Source organism: Poecilia formosa, unplaced genomic scaffold (assembly GCF_000485575.1).
Source record: "Poecilia formosa unplaced genomic scaffold, Poecilia_formosa-5.1.2 Scaffold243, whole genome shotgun sequence".
Lineage (NCBI taxonomy): Eukaryota > Metazoa > Chordata > Actinopteri > Cyprinodontiformes > Poeciliidae > Poecilia > Poecilia formosa.
The window spans coordinates 148,640-169,535 of NW_006800182.1; the positions used below are offsets into that span (position 1 = coordinate 148,640).

Sequence of the window (20,896 nt, forward strand, 5' to 3'; positions counted from 1 at the left end):
ATGTGTCTCTGCTTCAACACACCCGGGTCAAATAATCCGGTCACTAGCGGTACTCTGGAGAACTGAGAAGGTAATTTAACCATCTGATTGAGGTGTGTTGAACCAGGGACACATCTAAAACCTGCAGGGTTCTATCCCTCAACGCTTGGATTTGTGGAACCCTGGACTAGATTGGCTGATATCTTAGCAGTCAGAGTGCTGCAAGAGCACTTCACATTCACAAGACGTGAAAGGCAGTTTTTACCAAGAAGAGGACTGTAGAATGTTTATCGCTTGTTTCATAATTGGTGACTGTATGACGTTTTTATGATGTAAAGCCCTTTGAAGTGCCTTGTTGCTGAAATGTGCTATACAAATAACCAGAAAGGGAATTAGACTAGAGGATACTTATACATATCTGCCAACTCTGAATAGGAATAGGAGTATCTAGTTTATTTACTTTGGATCAATATTATTAGCCTTTTCTTGTTTTTCTCTTTATTTTGGTTTGTAATTTTGTTTGTATTTCCTTTTAAATCCTCTAAAGCACTTTGTATTGCCTTGTTGCTGAAAATGTGCTATATAAATAAAATTACCTTTATCTTTACCTTTACAAATAAACTTGACTTGATTTGACTGGAAAAGGAGGCAGTGGTACTTACTGGTCAGTGGTCATAATATGATTGAAGATTGATGTAGTATTTTATTTTTAATATACAGATGTCAATAAATAAAATGTATGCAGTATGTATGCTCTTAAAATTGAATTTTGACAATATATTGAACAAGTTTCCTTCAAATTTGTCAAATGTATTGATTTATGAGCATGCTCAAATTCAGTCTAGGTTGTAGCAAATGATCCAGGATAACAGCTTTTTGTCTTATCTGTCTTACAGATTCCTTTCCTGGCTTTGGATTACTGATGGAGCTGTCATAATGGACAAAATAATTACACAGGACCTTTAAAGGATGAGCTCTTCAAACCAGTGGATTGCTCTGAAGGTCAAAGCCATCCAAGATCAGATGTAATCACCAACAGTAAAATCAGCTGGCCTTTTCACAGTTCAAGATTTCTGCTTCTGCCAGTAAAAAACAGTTAGAACTATTCAAGGGACTGAACTTTAAAAAATAATTCCTTTTCCGAATAAATTTAATCTGGGAATTTTTCCAGGACTCTAAACTACCAGTGTGGTATTGAATCCCCTCGCGGTGCCAACTGGATGTGGAATGGCTACAAGCGCTGTTGGAGGCAGGAGAGTGAAGAATGGATGGAAAGCATCAATGTTATTCTTCAGCAACATGCTTTTCAATGCCACTACAACCTTGTTCTCCCATAATTTTGCAACTGATTAGTGAGCTAGTCTTGTCAAATCTGTTGTTTCCGTCACCGTCAAATCTTTTAAAGGTATTCTTTAATCCATTTGTTTCACTGCTACAGATCCCACTTTAAAGAAATACAAGAATCTCAGTAAGAGGGCAGTGGAGGTACTCTGAAGAATCAAATTGACTGGCCATGTGACGATACAAACATGCTCTCACCGGGCGGTACAAACCCAATATGCTCCACGACCTGCCTGGTATTCTGCAGATAACTTCAGATTGATTTGTCATCCCATGGATTAACTTTCAAGTCCTTTCAACGAGACCCTTTGATTTTGCCCTGGTGGACTTGTTTTTGTATATAACTACGAGTGAAAAATATTTTTTGTGTCTGCATCTTTGATTTTACATGTAGACACTGGCCAGTTCCTTTTTTTTTTTTTTTCTTTTTCCCAACAACATGGTTCCCCTTTGGACAGCAGGACCGTGGACACTACTGGCAGCACTGGGCCTTTTGAGCTGCTGTTGTTTTAAGTGGTCTGAGGCCTCAAGGACTAGTGGCACAAACTCAGGAAGGAGTGAACAACAAGAAGAACCCTCATCGCTTGAAAGAGTAAAGAGAGGATGGGTGTGGAACCAGTTTTTCGTGGTGGAGGAGTACACAGGCACAGAGCCACTATATGTTGGAAAGGTAAGACATTTATTTCACTTGACATAAATGTCTCAGGGAAATTAATACGCCAGGCTTAGGGTTAGTTATGCTGAATAAGTGTGCCTCAGGACCTAGTTAACATTCATTTAAAAATAGGAATATTTCTGCATGTTCATGTTGTCTGGGTGAGTAAACTATTAGCAAGAGGTTTTCTCAGTCACAAAATATAATGAGCACTCAGTTTAGATTTGTTTATACAATTCAAAATTCAATGTATTGTTATTTAATTCAATTCAAATTACACCTCTTAAGAAGTTCAGCATTTTTATAAGTTATAAAAACAGATATTTTTGAATAAATCAGGCTGGATACAGATGATTTTTTTGGTGTTTGTTTTTGTTTGTTTTTCCCAAGTAAGAGCAGCTGATTAATTCTTGACCTTTTTGACAAATCCCAATAACGTCCCCTGGGACTGTGTAATTCATGATTAAATTGATTAAATCTCTTTCAGGAATTGTAATTTTTCATGGTATTAAATCCAACATTAATTGCATTACTTTTTACATATAAAGATTCCATATTTGTGCATGTCTGGTGCATCCATAAATATGATGCACAAACCAGTGATGCAGTGATGGATGACAAAGCTGTGTCTTTGTAATCAAAGGTTGCTGTTTTTGCTTCACAAAATGATGGGATGCTGGAAAAGACTACTGTTGTGTGAATGCTGTGCAAAAAAACAGCTGACCTATCATCGAAACTATTTGGTGATATTGGTCAATTATCACTTAATAATAACCATTCATTCATTAATTCATCATTCATTCATATTCTTGCCTAAAATGCCACCTTAGTGCAAAACATCTCACAGCAAGCACATACATCCCAATCAGTGTTCACAATCCACATTTCTAGAGAAGTTACATGAATGACCAGGGGTTCATAAAACACTTTAAAGCTGAATTGATGTAATAGCACTTTTCAACAGTCTGATGGTTGACTACCTTAAATAACATAAAATAAATGATAAATATCTTAGGTTGCTGTCCACCCATGCCCAATCCAGACAACAATATAATGGTATACGTATATATATATGTTGTTTTTTAGTTTCAACTTTATTCTTTTTACCTCTCTGGTAATAAATCAATCTTTTTAGAAGAAACAGTTACAATTGTAGGATAAAAGCACAACTTCTAATATAAAAGTCTGTGATATTACAGTTTCAAACCAGCTCATTGACAAAAAACTAAACATTTTTCTGCACAGAACTGAACTGCTGTTTTACAAATGAGCAGAGTTAAATGTCTTGTTTAAAAGTAAAAATTTGGATTTTCAAAGCATGTCTCTCTCTAGTATGCGGTATATTGACCAAGACAGTGCTGCCATGCTATCAACACTGAGTTGCCTGCTTTTGCTGCTTACATCAAGGCAAAGTAAAAACAAACACAGATTCAGCATTTGTAACAGCACACACATGCATATTCCTTGTAATTAGTTGAACTTGAATATTTCTGTTCACCAGCAATGTACTGTTGGATGCTAATACACAGTAGGGGAACATAATATATTAGGTTTTAAAATCAACATCATTTCAGAGTTAATGTCTGAGAAAGATGCTGATTGTTAAATCTAAAATGCATTTGAATTCAACAGTACTAACAACATTTAAGTAAACTTGAGAAAGCCAACTCTTGTGGATATAAAATCACAAATGTGGACTGTTCATTCTGAATAATTCATTCACCTTCCAGCTGTGAACCTGAAAAGCTAAACTTACACTCTCAGGGTTATGCACTCTGGATGATGCAGTTAAGTCTGATGAGCATGCAATCTAGGTACAAGGAAATAAATTCACCAACTAGAAAGCTGTTGCAAATATATTTTCCCACCAGTCTCTTGTAAAAGTTTGAAAACTGTTAGATCAAAACTGAGGCAACTGTTATCGCTATGCTTTAGCAAAAAATGTTTTTACTGCCTATGGTGTCAATTCGATTCTCCAAATTCTTGCTTATCTAACATCTAAAGCGTGTGTTAGGTAAATTGTATTATTATCAACTATTTGTTATATCTTTACTATGTTCTTAGATTATGTAGTCTTACTTATTCTAGTCTAATCATATGTTCTATGATTGTTAACCACTTTGTTTCCTTCCTCAGAGGAGGCCTTTCTGAAGAAGAGCAGTGACAGCAGCTCTTCTCAGAACGGCCTGCTTTGACCTCTTAGATAGCTATAAAACCATCGCCGTGAAGATTCACAACTTGTCCTGCTTGATCCTGGGTCAGGAACTGGATAAGCTAGTGTTAGATTGATTGTGTTGTTAGTTAGTGATAATCTTGGCGCTGTGACTGTGTGATGAAGTGTTTTCCCCCTCCCTCTAGAGTTACAGCGCTCTCTGTGATTAGGGATCCTAAAGACAATAAAAAGAGAGGGGCAGGCAAATGTGCTTCAGAGCAGTAGGAGATTGTAACTGAAAGCACATCTCTGTCTGTTCTCCTCGCGAGTATTAAGAATCTAACTTTCTCTTGTCTTTCCTGTGTTATGTGCTGTGTGTAATAGGTGTCAACTCTGACAGCGTGTCATTGCTCTATGGCGTAAGAGCCCACTTAATAGGAATAGTTATTTGGCAACAACTTCCCTTTCAAGTGTTTTGATAAATCACGTTGTTTTAGGCTCGCCAATGGTGAAGAGGACATGCTGCCCCCTAAAAAATTGCCCATTCATCACAAAGCTCACCTTCAAGAAGTTTAAATTCAACTAGGAGAGAAAAAAAACAAAAAAATAATTTGCCAGACCTACTTGTTGTGAAATTAAGGTATTGTTCAAATTGTATTCACATTTTTTCAACAAAAGTCCTCTGATCTCTTTGCTGTTAAAAAGTTTAGCTCTTGTTTAACTCCTCATACATCACATGAAAAGCTTTTCAAAGATGACCTGCTTGAGTAGTCTGTTATGAAACCACATCTTAGTCTTTTTTTTTACATTCTTCAAAGAAAATGTATAGAGTTTCAAGGTTTCAAACTACTCTACAGCTATTTGAAGTCAGGCTTTCCCAAAGTAAATGGTAACAAGACATAACAGGGCTCTAGACTTGTGGCACTTGTGACTTTAATCATTTCCTGTGTTTTTACTCAAATGTGTATGTGCATTAGTTGCATTTCCGACCAAATTGGTTACACTCTAGTGGCCTGTTTATAAAATAATAAAAAAAAAAAGAAAAAAACTTGAACCACTTTTGAACTAAACTGTAGCATGTTGAACAAAATAAACCACTTTTTCAAATGACTTGAATAATATTAAGTGTATAACTATTGGATTCTTCTATATAAAATGCAGTAAGTACCTTTTTCTTTTAAAGAGACAAGAAGCTGAATTCCTCTTTAATTTTAATAAGTAAAACAAGCTTTACATTTTAAAACATATTTTTATAATCCATCACATTTCAGTCATTTGACAGTAGCAATGTTTTTTGTTTTTTTTATATAACTTCTGCATGTGTTCTATTCCTCTAAGGTTGTATTTCATATTTTTTTTAATTCTCATAGTTTCATAAGACCATTCATAATTGTGCTGAGAGCTCACTAACATAATTTTTGGGTCATCCTTTCCTGAAGGTACTTCTTAACAAATTAGTCTTAGACAGTTATGACAATTCCAGGAATATGCTTTTTCCTGAGCAAAATGTCCAATATATAAATGTGATCACTAAATGGTACATTTGGAATGGAAGTAAAATCATTGATTAAATTACTTTCAATCAGTTTAGTTTGATGTCCACTGTACATTTGGGAATATTTTGCCTCCTTTTTTGCCTTCTCCCCATTCACATCCAATTTATCTGCTGCTTCTCAAATGAATCTGATGAGCTGATGAGACTGGACAGTGTGTGCGATTCAATTGCTTTATACAGGACGTGATGTGAAAAGAAGAAACATTAGGGCAGACAGAATGAGACTCAGCGATGAGTCACACACACATCAATCATGTGATCCCCTTGTTCCTAATGATTTAGACATGGCAGTTGACCAGCTAATATTACATCTGCATATATTGATGTCTCCATTCTTACAAATGAATGGGGATGTCCGCTGCAGCATGCAGGGCACGGTGTTACAAAATAATTATCCTTTGGTCATTACTTGTCTGCTGTTGTGATCTCTGACGCGTTCCTGCTGGCTAGACCAACAACGTGGCCAACAGGCAGCACTGGCAGAACAGAAGTGAGTGATACATAAGCAGAAGAATGTAGGAAGAGGAAATACTGCGGATGCGAGACAGAAAGGCTTGAGCCTCATACACTTGTGATTCACTACAGACTTGTGTGCCAAGGAAGGCAATGATGCAAAACTGCTTAGGGCCTCTTACGGGACTGTCACAGCAGGAGAATAGAGCTGATTTTATTAGTAAGATTATTATCGCACTTCATGTAACTGGAGCAGTGGCCACTGCCTTCACTGTTAATGGTCTGTATGAGTGTTAAGGTGATTGTGTGTAAATCACGCTCATTCATAAACAGACATACACACTCTTTCACTGGCTCTCAGATTTTTTAAACACTATTCTAAATATCTAACAATGTTAAGGAGTGTGTTTTTAAGCAGGATAACAGCATTAAGTGTTAATATTTGCATTTCCCTTTGACCACACAATGTTTCCCCATGAAATTGTGCAGCCAAAACCTATTTTAGCCATTAGTTGATGCACTGAAAAAGATAATAGATTTTACATGGTGATATTACACTGGGAGGAAAAAAAGACACCCACAATGATGTGCACTTTTCAAGATCTACTGTAATAAAGACTGAATCACAAAGCCTTAAAGATGCAAAAATAACTTATTGAACTACACCAAAAAACTTCCACAAAGAGTTTGTTTCAGTTTGTGAATTTTTGTCATGTCATGTAACATTTGATTATTTCAGTTGTTTTATTTTGTATCCGTTTTTAGGCCTTTTTGGAATGTCTGTACACCATTTAGACAAATATAATAAACATAATTCAGAGAACCACTTGTGTTCAGGGTAGGAATGCCCAAATCAAAATTTTCTGACCCCTCTACCAAGCCAAGTCACTTTGTGTGGGCATTTGCATATACTTGGCACGAGTCTGAATCTTAAATGAAGTTAATAATATTGAACAATGCTAATGGTAAGATGCATCTTTCAAAGCTGAAAGATGCATCTTACCATTAGCATCTTACCATTAGCATTGTTCTCTTTGTTTCCCTTATTGACATAGCTAAATGTTTCAGATAAACAAGCAAATTTTATGAGGTTGAGATTACCCAAGTAAATACAAAATAAAATGTTTTTTAATTGATCATTTTATTTAGTAATGGAAACAAGTAAAATCAACTTCATCTTATATGAAGAAGTGCCTCTCTTGTTTGATAGTAGCTACAAATTTAGCATCACCTTACCAATACCATGTTGACTTTAGAAGAAATGCTATTTTCCTGGGATGCTGTTATTTTTACCCATGGTGTAGCAGGATGTACAACTTCCTCTTTTGTTGTCATTTCACAGGTTTTGTTGTTATAACACTTCAGTTTTTACACAATTTTTGACAAGTCTCTTTATCATTGTTTAGTCATGATGACACCGTTTAGCTAAAGCCATGGAACCCTGCAAAACTTTAGATTATGTTCTTTGTTCTTCTTAGTTCCCCTAGATGAGTCATTTGTGTGCTCTTGGAGTAATTTTGGAAAGACTGGATGCCCCTAAGAAGACTCAGCCCTGTTATATGTTTTCTCCTTTCATGTGTAATGGCACTCACTGATGCTTTGTAGAAGTCCCAAAGCTTTAGAAATGACTTTGGAATTTGCTGTTTCTTAGATCCTGGCATGGCGTGTTGATTTTTCAGATCTTTGCTCCTACATATTTCAATTCAACAATTTCTTTTTAATATAGGAGGGATGTAACAAGGCATTGATCTATACTGATATACTGATCAAATAATTAATAGTCCAATTTCATTGATGCAAAATGTAAATATCAATGCATATTGTGAAGTTTAGCCTACGTCTTTATTTGTGTAATTTTGACATGCTTTTTTTTTTGAGTGCTCAATGCCTGTAAGAGCTTAAAAAGAAAATGGTCAAATAATGTTTTAGTTGTTTCTTGTGAGTTGATATAAATTCAAGTGATTGTGTTAGAGAGGTATGTGTTGTTGCATTTTGTTGATTGCAAATTTGTGAATTGCATTGAAGTGAAATCATTAAGTATCATACTTTGTGATATTGGCAAACATTGTATCATCATCCAAACAAATCAATGTTGTGATAAAGTAGGTGTTTTACACCTCTGCATAGGTCCAACCAAAGCCAGATCTGGATGTTACTAGGGAAATGGTCTCAGTAGTTTGCAATGGTCCTTAAAATCGTTTCTCTAGGGTTCTGACAACATGTCACCTAAAACAGACAAAGCTTTGTCTCTAGTTTGTGAATCTCTCTGACTGTTCAGGTATAGACACAATGTGCAAAGATCCAATGTTTTGCTCCTCCTGAACTGCTTTTACACTGATTGCTTTTAGCCACCAGCATGTTTTCTCTCTGTTTTAATATAATCTGTTGATGATGAGCTCATAGCATATTTTAATGCGGTTCCAACTCCTGGTTTGAAATTTCCAGTTATAGGTTTGAAATTGGTAAACTTTGGCATTTGCTAAAAAAATAAATTTGACATTGTCAGTTAATCAAGTGTGGACAAAATTAATGGAAAAAGTTGTTTCTCTGCTTCATAAATCTATCTCTTATCAGTGAACGTCACACAATTTGAAAACAGCTGCATTATTCACACCTCCCTTCCCCCACAGAGGGCTGTCTGGGGAAACTGAACATAGTACAAAGAGCAGGTCACGTGACACAGACAGACCAGAGGATGCAGCAGCCTTTCTCCGTTTGATGTGAAAATGTGGGTAAAAAAAGTCTAGATTGTAAGAAGAAAATCCAAATTCATTTGGTCAACAAAATAATCTGCATCGTGAAAACACAGCTTTGCCTGCTATGCACACACACATATGTTGTGATTGCCAAAGTTTAGCCTTGCAAAATGCAAAATCAGCATGCCTTGCTCTGAATGAAGGACAAGAGTTGAACAAATGTCTTGTAACCTGTACTCCTGTACAGGTTACAGGAGTTGGGTCACATCAAAGACCCAAATGACAATTGTTTAAAAAATTGCTGTACTGTAATTTACACTGTAATTTAATTAAAAAAATAAATAAATAAGTGGTTGTTAAAATAAGATTTTCATGTATGTAACAGATTAAACAAACCGGTTATATACATTTGTTTGCAGATAGAAGAGCTGGAGACCATAGATAATCTTAAATAGTTGACATATTCCACTTCTCCTCTGGCTTTTTCTTCTATTTTGATAAAAGTTGTGAAAGACTAAACCAGTCTTTGCTTGTATCTCTGCAAGATGGGCAGAATATGGTAGACCTCTATTTTCTTGTATGTTCCTGCAACAAAAAGGAGCATAGTTCAAGCTTTTTGTGCACAGTTTCAAAAGGCCTTTATATCCTTCCAACACTCTGATGTTGATGCATGTATCTGGCATGGATTTCCTTATTTTGTCTAAGCAGGAGCAGAGTAAGGCAGCCTCTGCAATCAATGCTCAAGTTTCCTTTGTGTTCCATTTTGAATATCTGAGCCAGCTGAAACAGATGGAATCATGTCTTATACTGACTGAAAATTCTACTTATTTCTGAATAATATAAGCCTGACTTATGGAGTATCACTTTTACGGCTCTGATTTTGGCTACAGTCCTATTTCCGTTGGTGTATAAAATGAAAGAGTGGTTTAAATTTCTCACAGCCACATGTAATAAAGATAAAGAGTATGTGAAAAGAGAAAAAAAAAAGAGACTCTTAAGTGTTCCACATTGGTATTGTACAATGTTTTAGAATAATAATCATATAAAATTTCAATCGGAAGTACCTTTCATAGCATTCAAGGTCATTTCACAAAGAATGTAAAAACAACAAACATGCAAAAGTCACCTAAATAGACTCTGGTGCAATCGTGTTGACTTGGCAACTGATTATGTTGTAAAAAGAGAGAATTGAGTCCATTTTCATGATGTAAGATCTTCTGTTGTTTTTACATCATGTTATATTTCAAGAAAACCAAGTCTCTCTTCTGTCAAACTATATTTCTACAAATTCCACCATATAAAACACAATTATGTTTGTGTTTGGACTCCTTTGTTAGACTTAAAAATATAGTGATAAGATAAATAATTTAAATCAGTCTCTCCTTACTGTCCTCTGAATTATTAGCATACATCTTTGATTAGTTGATGAAGCACAGAGTGGAGTAATAATGAATTTCAAAAATCTATTTTCACCTGTTTAGCAGGAGAGGGGCTGTCGGAGGTTAGCCCAGTGGAATTAGACATGGTAGCCGCATCGGTCAAGTCAGTTGGGGGACCTGGGGGTTTCCGCGGCTTGCTAGGCGCTTGCTCAGATTTGAAATGGAGTTTTTTGCTGCAGATACGTCTTCTTTCCACGCAGACATACAGTGGACACTAATGTTTTTGTCACTGAGTCGCACAAATTTCAGTTCTTCCAAGCATTAAACGCTGCATACTCCTCCTGCATTCTCCCACACTGCATGTTATCTGTTGTTGATCTACACTCCTGTCTGTTACCACTGACGTTGCACCCCCATATTGTGTGATTGTCATAAGATGCTCACAAGGTAACAGCAATTTAATTACTTTTTTTGCAATAATAACCCCTTTCTTCACTCATTACTTTAAAACATGTAATTGGATTAAAGTAAGGCATTACTACTTTGTGCTAATGCACATCACTGAATATACATCTAACGTCTGTTCAGGTGAGAGGCCTTCATATTAGACATTTGAATATAATATGTCTCAAATTTCTCATGTGGGCCTATTTGAATAATAATCGCCCACTTTCTTTTACTTTGGATTCACATGTCAAGTATCTGTTTTTCCTGTTTCTGTTATTGCCAAACTATGTGTCACATCCTGAAATAGAAATGCATAATCTTGATTATGTTTTATCACATTTACATTACTGCAATAGAGTATCCACATGTTTTCTTCATGAGACTTCTAACAAAATCCTCATTGTTTTCACAATTGACTCCAATCTTGATGTAACTCAGCTTTTGATTTATTTCAGATGGCACTTCAAGATTTCTTTCTTTTTTTTTTTTCTGATTTGGGGAGCTCTTCACTGACATGTGCTAGTTTATTTCTGAGGATTTCTGCGCCTTTTTGTCCCTGGCAGGTCCCTGAGGTCATGAGATCAGGGTTTGCTGATGGTGCGCCATTCCAGGTTGAAAACAGAAGAAGATAAATCCTTTCTAGTGAGCCCAGACTCTGAAACTCTCATTTTCTGTGCATGAGATCAGTGGACTTTGAGGGTTATTTTAAAAGTAAGGAAAAACATATTTTTTAAACCAATTTCTTAATTTTTCTATTCATATATATACATTGTTGTCTTTTAGGATTCAGTTAATTTATTGTAAAACACTTCTTTATCTTAAATGGTACTATGGAAATAAAGCTTCACTTACTTATGTACCCACTTGACATTTATTTTTAAATCAGATTGTGAACTGAATCAACTTTGAGCTTGAGTCCATCAGAGTAACACAGAGACACAAGGAACACAAAACACACTCATCCCTAAGGAAAATTTAGAGAGAGACCAATAAGCCTAAATGCACCTGAAAACAACTTCAAAAAGGGATAACCTGAGAAACAACAGATGATTATTTTATTAATTTCAAAGGAAAAACATTACGTGTTTGTTTCACTCATTTCAAACACAGTGTTACTTTGTCATGTTGCTGGTTTCCATCTCCAGACCTACATTTTCTATCCTATGATTTTCAGTTTCCCTGGGCTTCCAGCAATTCATTTACATTTTTTCAACTGTCTTCATTTTCTTTCCTTCCCACCGCTGTGGCAGTCATTTATTCACTACTCTCATCTCGAGCTTTGTCTCTGTCTCATGTTGTATGTACTTTTCCTCTTCATAGCTGTCTCCTACTAAGCCCATCTCTGATACAGTCACCTTGTTAACACTTTAAAGCTGTTAAGATCAGAGAGCTTGACAAGCTGGGGTGAAATGTGGCAGGCCTGCTACTGATTACACAGACTTAAATATAAGACAGCCAATTTGCTCCCAATTTGAAACCCTCAATAAGCTAAAGATTCAGTGCATTCCCTTTGCAAACGTAAAACCCTGCTCCACAAATGCATCGCTAGTCTACTTTACTCGATTTGGCAGTAGAATTTTATTGTAATCTAATGTTTTTGTCCTAACAAATAAACATCAACTTCTGCAAAAAAAAAAAAAAAAAAATGCTGAGACTGGAAATGTGCTTTTTTATGACCCAAAAGTTACATTATTTTTTTAGAGAGCAAAAACTGACAGCAACAAGGGCTTCCAGGACAACATTTGTTGGGAAAAAACTGACAACTTGCGCTACTCTTTAAATCGCAGGTTCAGTAGTGCATGTTAAGTGTTGACCAGTATGTTTAGATAGTAGTGCAACTTTCTTTTTTTCATAATAAGGTCTGGAGTAATAAAGAGTGAACCCCAGCTGCGAGGCAGCCCTCTCATTCTGCTCAGCTTTTTTGACACACTGATTTTCATGCTATTACCCCAGTGGATTCCCCACTGGGAAATTACATGTATTATCTACCAAACAATAATAATAATAATAATAATAATAATAATAATAATAAAAACTGCAAAACATTTCAGTGACAAGTCAAAAAAAAAAACTTTAAATGAGTCTGTATAGATTCCTGATATCTGCAGCCCTTAATCTCTTTTTAACAGTTTGTCAGTTATAACGGTTGTAAAGGCACCTCATCCAACACTATGCCAGAAATCAGTTTAGCACTTCCTACCACTTAGAAGCTTATATGTCCCCAAATAACTATACAGCTGCAGATGGCAGCTGGACTCCAGGATGCTTGTTGTTTATGTTGTAAATTGTGAGCTGAGGCCCACTGCAGTGATTCTGTGTGATGGACAATGCTCTTAGGGTGCGTTCACACTGCAGCCTGAAGTGACCCAATTCCGATTTTTTGGCAATTCCGATTTTTTTGCCGGGGTCGTTCACACTGCCAGTAAATGCGACCTGTATGCGTTCTGCAGTGTGAACGGGCAAACGACCTGAAAGTGTCCCGCATGTGCAGTAGAGCATCAGCGTTCTCAGTGTTCTGCCAACCGCCATGAAAAGAAGAAGTGCTCAGTGTTTGCGGAAGTAAACATGGAGGCTAACGGTGGAGCTTAGCTTACATATTTGAAGTTGTTGTCCGGCCGGAGCAACATATTAACAACTTAATCCTCATATTGTCCGTCATGGTTGTGGTTTTTCTTTCCGCTTGCGCGAATCAGGACACAAAATAGTGAGATTTGTTGACAATAAGTGACGTTCAGTTCGGATGAAGGCGACCTGGACGTTAGGTCGCATTTGAATCGGATACGTATCGGATACGGGTCACATTCGAAAAATAATCCGACCTGTACTGTTCACACTGCCATAAAAAGATCGGATACAGGTCGCATTACGTCAAAAAAATTGGAATTGGGTCACTTCAGGCTGCAGTGTGAACGCACCCGACACACAACCCTTCAGTTTTGCAAACTGATCTTTTTGTTAGGTGGCTGTGATGGTTGATACCTGTAATTTTCTGGAGTGTTTCAGATGACAGCAGGGGATGTAATGTTAAACATTTTAGAGAGACAAAATGACACAATCATTACAGGTGCCTATTGGTTTCAAATTACTGTGTTCACTAAATCCTAAAAGTTATTGCAAGTTTGACACCAACGACAATGGGTCTTATTAAGAGCTCACCATCTGCTCATTTATTTGTGGCAACTCCAGTATCTCCAAGCATATGCTTTAAATTCACTGAGGAAAGATGAATTAGGTGGATTACATTGGTATTGTAACAAGACAGAGTAGCCTTCCCACCTTGGGAGTATTCTCTTCACTATGGTTGATGCAATTTTGTAGAATCACACAGATCTATTCTGTGCAGGACACTCGAGCGCTGACTTAATTTAGACCTGTAGCCCGTTTTTTCAGATAAAGTCTCTAGCCTGCTGAAGACAGACAGGCTAGAGATGAAGAAAGAGTGTCTCTCGTTAGTCACAGTGTTTGAGTGGAAATGTGGGATCCTAATAAGATGGAAGAAACGGTTAGATCATGTTAAGGTGGGAGGTCTGTGTTGCTGAAGTGAGTGAAGCAGAATACAACAGCATCCTAAACCGACTCTGTTGGAAAACAAAGCTTAAGTGCTTCGTTCAAGGATTCAAGCAGTATAATCACACTTCTGTGTGTGTTCTATCCATTCTGTACTACATAAATGTGGGTTAAAGCATTTTGTAGAATCAATGAAAAGAGTTTACTAGGCACCTTGTTTTACCTTCAATTGTTAAATATATTATATGTCAAAATTGCTTAAGAAGGAAATGGTCAGGCTAATCTGAAGCTAAAACACAAAAGATGTCATTTGATTTATTGATGATCAGGGAGGGAAAAGCATTTTAACTATGTGAAATATCGGAAATGAACATAAGTTTACACTTGTGCTTTGATAGGCACAAGGAAAGCTTGATATTTCTTTTTTTCCCCTCTTTATGTCATATTTGCACCCCAGGTTATGTTTTTGCAGTGCAAGGGACTTGCACTCTCATTCTGACCTTTGGTACTCAAAGTCCACTTTAGCTAAGTTAACTTAGTTTTTTTTTTTTAGTCTACCAGCTTGTATCACACCAAGGAGGATACACTGACAGAAAGATGGGTATAGAAAGCCTGAGGGTGGAAATTAATCCAGGAGAAAGGAAAACCCACAATGTTTTTACTTGTGTGTGGGGGTTTGTGAATGAGCAGGCACAGTAGGTTGTGTGTGTGTGTGACTTGGAGCAGATGTTGGTAGAATGATGTTTCCATAGTCCTAGTATTTGTGCAAGTGGATCAACATTTAATGAAAACATATCCCAAATGCACACACATTTCTACACAATCTAATTTAGAAAAACAAAGGCTGAGTAAGAGTGAGTGTCCGGAAAAAAAAAAAAAAAAAAACTCTGCGATGAAGGAGTAAGCTCACTTTTATTGGATATCTCTGAGTCTGGACCAATGAAACTTTTTTTATTATCCTAACTGAAATATTGATACCTCAAAGTACCCAGCAGTATATTTTTCCCTGACTGTTCTTGTATTTCTCTTCCAGATGATTCACAATGGTGAGAGAGGGCAAAAACAGACAGACAAAAGAATGTGGGAGAAAATGGATGAGGGAGGCAATATCAGGGTACAGGCATGCGTTATTTTGCAGTTTTACGACAAATACTAAATGAAAATCCCTGGAAGGGTATTAGAAGTCTGTATTTAATTAAGCCTTTATAAAATATTAACCAGGAGGACGGGGCAATTTCCCTTCTCCCATGGTTTCCTCAGTGGATTGAACTATAGTTACATTGCAAGGACAGCTTTGAATTATGATTACAGATAGAAGGTGAATGAGAGTGAGAGAAAAGCATGTCCAGAGTGCCCACTAAAGAGCCAAAGGGGATGTTGGGATGAGGGACTGATGCTCCTCTTACCACTACGCCAGGAATGTCTTCAAATCACAAGGAGGAACAACGCTTTGATTTATTGGAGGTCACTTAGGTTCACTTTTCAGCCCTGGCGCCTCTCTGTCTCTTCCTTTTACAATCTTTTAACAGCCTTTGATTCCCTAATTTGAGAGTCACATCCTGTGAAGGGTGCATTGTACAAGCGAGGTGTAAATTTGAATTAAAATAGAGTCTTCATCAGGTGCAATGATGACAGTTTGTAAAAAGAAAGGGAAGCAGACCTAAATATACAGTTCCATTTAGAGAAAAAGATAAGGGAATTGATGAAATACCTCCTGCATTCTAATTTCCTTTGGCCTCATTTGATGACTAAATGTAATTTGTTTGACAAACAATCTAACAGTCTGTCTGGTGTTTGCAAACAGACAGGCCACAAACTAACCAAAAAAGCTGCTTGCAAAAAATATTTTAGCAGTTGTAAATGCACTTTGCAGCAACTAATCCACAAAAGGAAAAATACACTTAATCTCCATTCTTACTGATTTATCTGTACAAAAAAAGATGTTAATATATGGAAGAGTTTAACACATTTTAAAAACAGAACAAGCTGGAAATATAAAGTTGACCAAACCTTTGCAGTAGCTGTACCACATTTTAAGTTTACCATTTTATGTATTAACTGCTCATACCACACAGATAATTAAATTAGAGCTTTGTATTCTTATTCAGTTTTTCTTTTTCTTTTTATCTTTTATCTCACTTGTTTTATATGCATGGTTCGTTGGTGCACAGTTGTTCTTGATGCTCTTTCTCCTGCCTCGGTTCACTCCTTATGAAACTTATGCAGATTTTTGAACGGATCACCCTGACCATCTTCTCAAGGCTCTAGCTAAACTATTTGTTAATGCAAAGTTTCCTATCATGCTTTTCCCTAGACTTATTGTTTATAATTGTTTATATGATTTACTCATATTCAAATTTTCTGAGATACTGAATTTTGAATTTTCATTATGTTGAAGTCATACTCATTAAAAATGAATGCTTGGAATATTTAACTGTATGTTTAATGAATCTATTGTATGAGTTTAGTTTTATGAAATGATTGAAAATGTTTTTTTTTTTACTTTTTCATGATATTTTTTTTAGCTATACTGGGATATAATTTTGCTTATATGCCATGTTTTAGCACTACTTTTCACCACAAGAGCATAAGAGAGATTTATAGAGTACACACCATCTTACTAACCAAACAGCATCTGACTGTTACATAGATGTCTTAAATCAAACAGTTGATAGGTATGTTAGATACCTTCAGATTAAAATGTGCTCTTCAGCGAGCTTGCATGACTTGAATATGCTGCAGTTCAACCAAATAAATTCACCTAGCTCTTTATCACAGAGGTCTTCATCAATCCATGTACCCCCCACATTTTTACTGTCACTGTCTTAGTGATCTAATATGTGGGGGCTTGTCAGTTTGCTATTTCATGTTTCCATTTTCCTCATCAGTGATAAATCAATTCATAAGTACCATGTAGACATTTTGTACCAGCATTGACAACCAATAAATCAAAGTAATGTTGTCATCAACTTAGAGGTTACAATAAGGAATTGGAGTTATTTGATTGCTATAAATAGTGTATCAACTGGAGGTTAGTCAAAGTAATTTTTTGTTGTTGTTGTTCAGGGGTCACATTCTGGCCACAGGTTCCAAAAGGAATCGGAATTACAATAGATTACAATATGATGTAACAAATATTCAGGAAATAAGATTATAGTCAAGTTGTAAATGGATGGTACTTAACTACAGAGAAAAACAAACTCATATGAAGTAGTAAATGACAGGTTATATATATGCTTAGACAGAAGATGGTGTGAAATAACAATACATGTACGTGAAATAAAATACAGAAAAAGGCTAATTAACTCATGGGTAAATGAATTACGATCAGATCATTGGTTAGCAGGAAACAAAATCCATATATATATATATATATCAAACAGAACCACTATGACACCCTGAGTCTGCTCTGTCTGATGTGGTGTTTTTGTTTTTATGCTGTCCTATTTCTGGTTATTTCTTTAAATAAGTAAATAACTAAACTACTTTGAAATTGTGGTGTTGCACTGAAACAAACTCTGTAGGGTTTCTCCTGTTTTGAGCCTTAATTTGCATTGAATTACATCTGTATCCAATTTCAGATCCATACAGACTCAGATGAAGGTGAGGGCAATATCAAGTACACCATCTCAGGAGAGGGGGCAGGCTCTATCTTCATCATCGACGAGCTTACAGGGGACATACATGCTACAGAGAGACTGGACCGAGAGGAGAAGGCTTTTTACACGCTTCGAGCTCAGGCCCGAGACCGTCTCACCAATGCCCCTCTGGAACCGGAGTCCGAGTTTGTCATCAAGGTCCAGGACATCAATGACAGTGAGCCCCAATTCTTGGAAGGCCCCTACATCGGCAGTGTGGCAGAACTGTCACCTACAGGTAAGCTACACGTCTTGCTGCACAGTTAGGCAAGTGTCCTCTGAATAAGATATTTGAGGCTTTGAATACAGAATGGCTTCAAGCTGTCTATGGTGTGTAGAGATTTTGGTTATATAACTTCTATTTAAACTCTGCATTAGAGGTGTGTATACTGTAATGCTACTTCCTTTGATCAAAGAAAGCCTGAAAGGTCTCTAGAGGCCACAGTTCCTCCTACAGTATAATTGAACATCAAAGGAGATGACATGTTAGAAAGTAGAATTGAATTTAAGTAAACTGTGCAAAGTGACATACAGCTTTAATCTGTTGGCAAGAATGAAACTGAAACTTAGTGTGACAGAGCTGGTAAGTAAAAGAAGCAAAGGCGAAAAACCTGATGAGATTCGGGGTTTGTTCTGACAAAAGAAATGTTTTTAGGAAAATGATGTTGAGCAAGAGGGTTCGGGGGGAGGTACATAAAGTACAAGAGAGGTGCTTGGAGAAAAGCAGATGATTGTGACAGTAAACCCTACTGGTAAAGCTTTTAACAGTGACACAATACTGCTAATCCTGACAAACATGTTCTTATTGTTAGCAACCTTATTAGCAGAACCCCATGGCTGCCTCAAATTCTCAGTGGAATGGAAAAGAAAGGTGAAAGTAGGGTGTATGAGGCTTCATTAGCATGGCATTAATGTCAAAAACAGCTGATGTTTAATAAACAAAATTCTGTTTGGCTGCCAAGCGATATCACAAAACCATGTGTGATCAGCATGTTGTGCGTGACTCTGCGTGTGTGCGTGTGTGTGTCTGTGTTTATTCACATGCAGTAGAGGTTCAGTAAACAGGGGGCACATTTTTGTTTGAATGACTACAGGAGTGCTGCAAAATGGAATGAGTTTTACCCTATTCAAGCCTGATTGGAATTAATTCCTGCTTCCTCAGCATGATCCAAACCATGGGCATTTTCTGCCGACAGTGTGCTCCAAAACTGAATGGGGTGGAAGAGTGAGTATGTGTTATCATGACTGAGAGAGAGAGGCAATAAGATAGGCCGAAAAAAAGGTGAAGTAAAAATAAACTGAAGAAAGAAAGACAGAGTTCTGAAAACTGTGCAGCCCTCTTTAAGCAGACAAAAGCAGGCCTGTTACGAAAGAGAAACATGGACTAACAGAGGCTTTACTTAGTTAATAGCAGTTAATGCACTTTTAATTGCCATGACCCTTCCACCTTTTTTTGACCCTGTCTCGCTTCAGTCAAATTACGCACTAAGTAGGTGTGCAGTTCATGTTTTAAACATGATTGTGCTGTATTCGCCTAATGAGATAACATTAAGTGCTTAGTCAAGCATTCTTCTGCCCTGCCAGTCTTTGCTTCAGTTCTGCATTACTGAACATCATAAAGCCAGTGATATTTTTTTATTTTTTTGACGTGTCTACAATAAAGTCACAATAAAAAAAGTGAAGAAGAAAAATAATAAATTCCTGGCTAGACAATGTTTACTAGCACTTGTCTTAGTACTTGTGGAGAGGCAAATCATCATGGTGGACCAAATGCTTAAAAAGGGGGACCAGACAGTGTGCTTCCACTGTTGAGGGATGACACTTCCCAGCTCTGGGGAAGTCTGTGGTGTTGAAACGGAGGCTCTGACTGACTACCAAATGTTGTATTTAGGAGGACCAGTATGGTATTTTGCCAATAGTGATACTTTTCCTCACAAAATACAATTCAAAACCCATGAGCAGTGTTGCTGTGCCTGCAGTAAGCATTGGTAGTGTTGATGGACATGAGTGGATTCCTTCTGATCTCTATACTGATATTCAGTCTGTAATGTTATTCTGTTTTCCAAAAACAAAGTGGGTAAATATTTCTTGTGAAAACAGTGAAGAAAAAAATATTTTCATGTTGACTGAACAGTAAACTGTGAATGTGGTTTTGCCTCCATAAAGGAAAATATGCATTCTTAAGGTGTAATGGTTTTATTGTGATTTATTAATAAGATTATTCACATTTAGCAAATGTCTTAGCATCATCCACAGTTTCTCTAAAATTTATTCCAGTTGTCAGTGTTTTTGTAGTTTATTTTGTGTGTTTGCAGATGATTTTTGACTTCGTGAAATGAGGAGGGTGTAAAAGCTTAGTAACACGTTGTGTATTCACGATTTTGTTCTTTTCTTGCATGAACCCAGGATATGCTTGAAACCCCGTTGGAATCAGCAGTTTTTTATAATGTAATTTTGAACACGGCTCCTGTGATGTGAAGCAGGGTTGCATTTTATGCTGTGATTTGAAGCAGGTTGCGAGCATTAGCCACACCAGGGATTTGCACACTATGCTGTTTTACAGCCAACTGTATAGGCAAATTGTCTTGAAACACACAAGGCTGTAATAGTAGGAAAGTAATCAGCAGTCAGCTGCCTGGGGCATATTCATCTTTACTTATCACTCCTGTCATGTCTTCCTATGCCATTCTTAGTCATGGCGTCAAAGACCTCGATTCTGTCTGTCCCTTTTCACACAGGCTTTCTGTCTCTTTGACTATCTGCCTGTTCAGCATTTTTACATAAATAACAATTGTGCGCATTATGTTTTCTCTCTGCATTAGTGGGATAGAGTAAGTAATGTGCAGCAATGTTATCCACATGAGATGAGATTCCCTGGTTAAAACTTAAATCTGCAATAAAGACTTTGGCCAGGTTCCTTTCACCCTTAACCTCTCATTATTAGCCCAGCAAAGACACTTTAGGAGGTTAGGATTCTGGTTGTTTTGATGAGTTGGGGTAGTGTCAAGGGGAATGCCTTCACTGACCTAAAAAAAAATTGAATATTCTTGAAAACAAAAAGATAGTGGTTGCTAAGTATATATATATATATATA

General features: G+C 36.8%; 1 protein-coding gene across 4 annotated transcripts in view; it reads left to right on the forward strand.

The window, feature by feature from the left end:
• Positions 1-20,896, forward strand: part of cdh22 (cadherin 22) — a 178,501-nt gene that overhangs the window by 100,820 nt on the left and 56,785 nt on the right. For all 4 annotated transcript variants that reach the window (XM_016680461.1, XM_016680462.1, XM_016680460.1 and 1 more), the window contains 2 exons: positions 876-1,990; positions 17,746-18,040. In XM_016680461.1, the coding sequence (XP_016535947.1) occupies positions 1,760-1,990; positions 17,746-18,040 (526 nt within the window). In that variant the 5' untranslated portion in view covers positions 876-1,759. The remainder of the gene's footprint in view (positions 1-875; positions 1,991-17,745; positions 18,041-20,896) is intronic.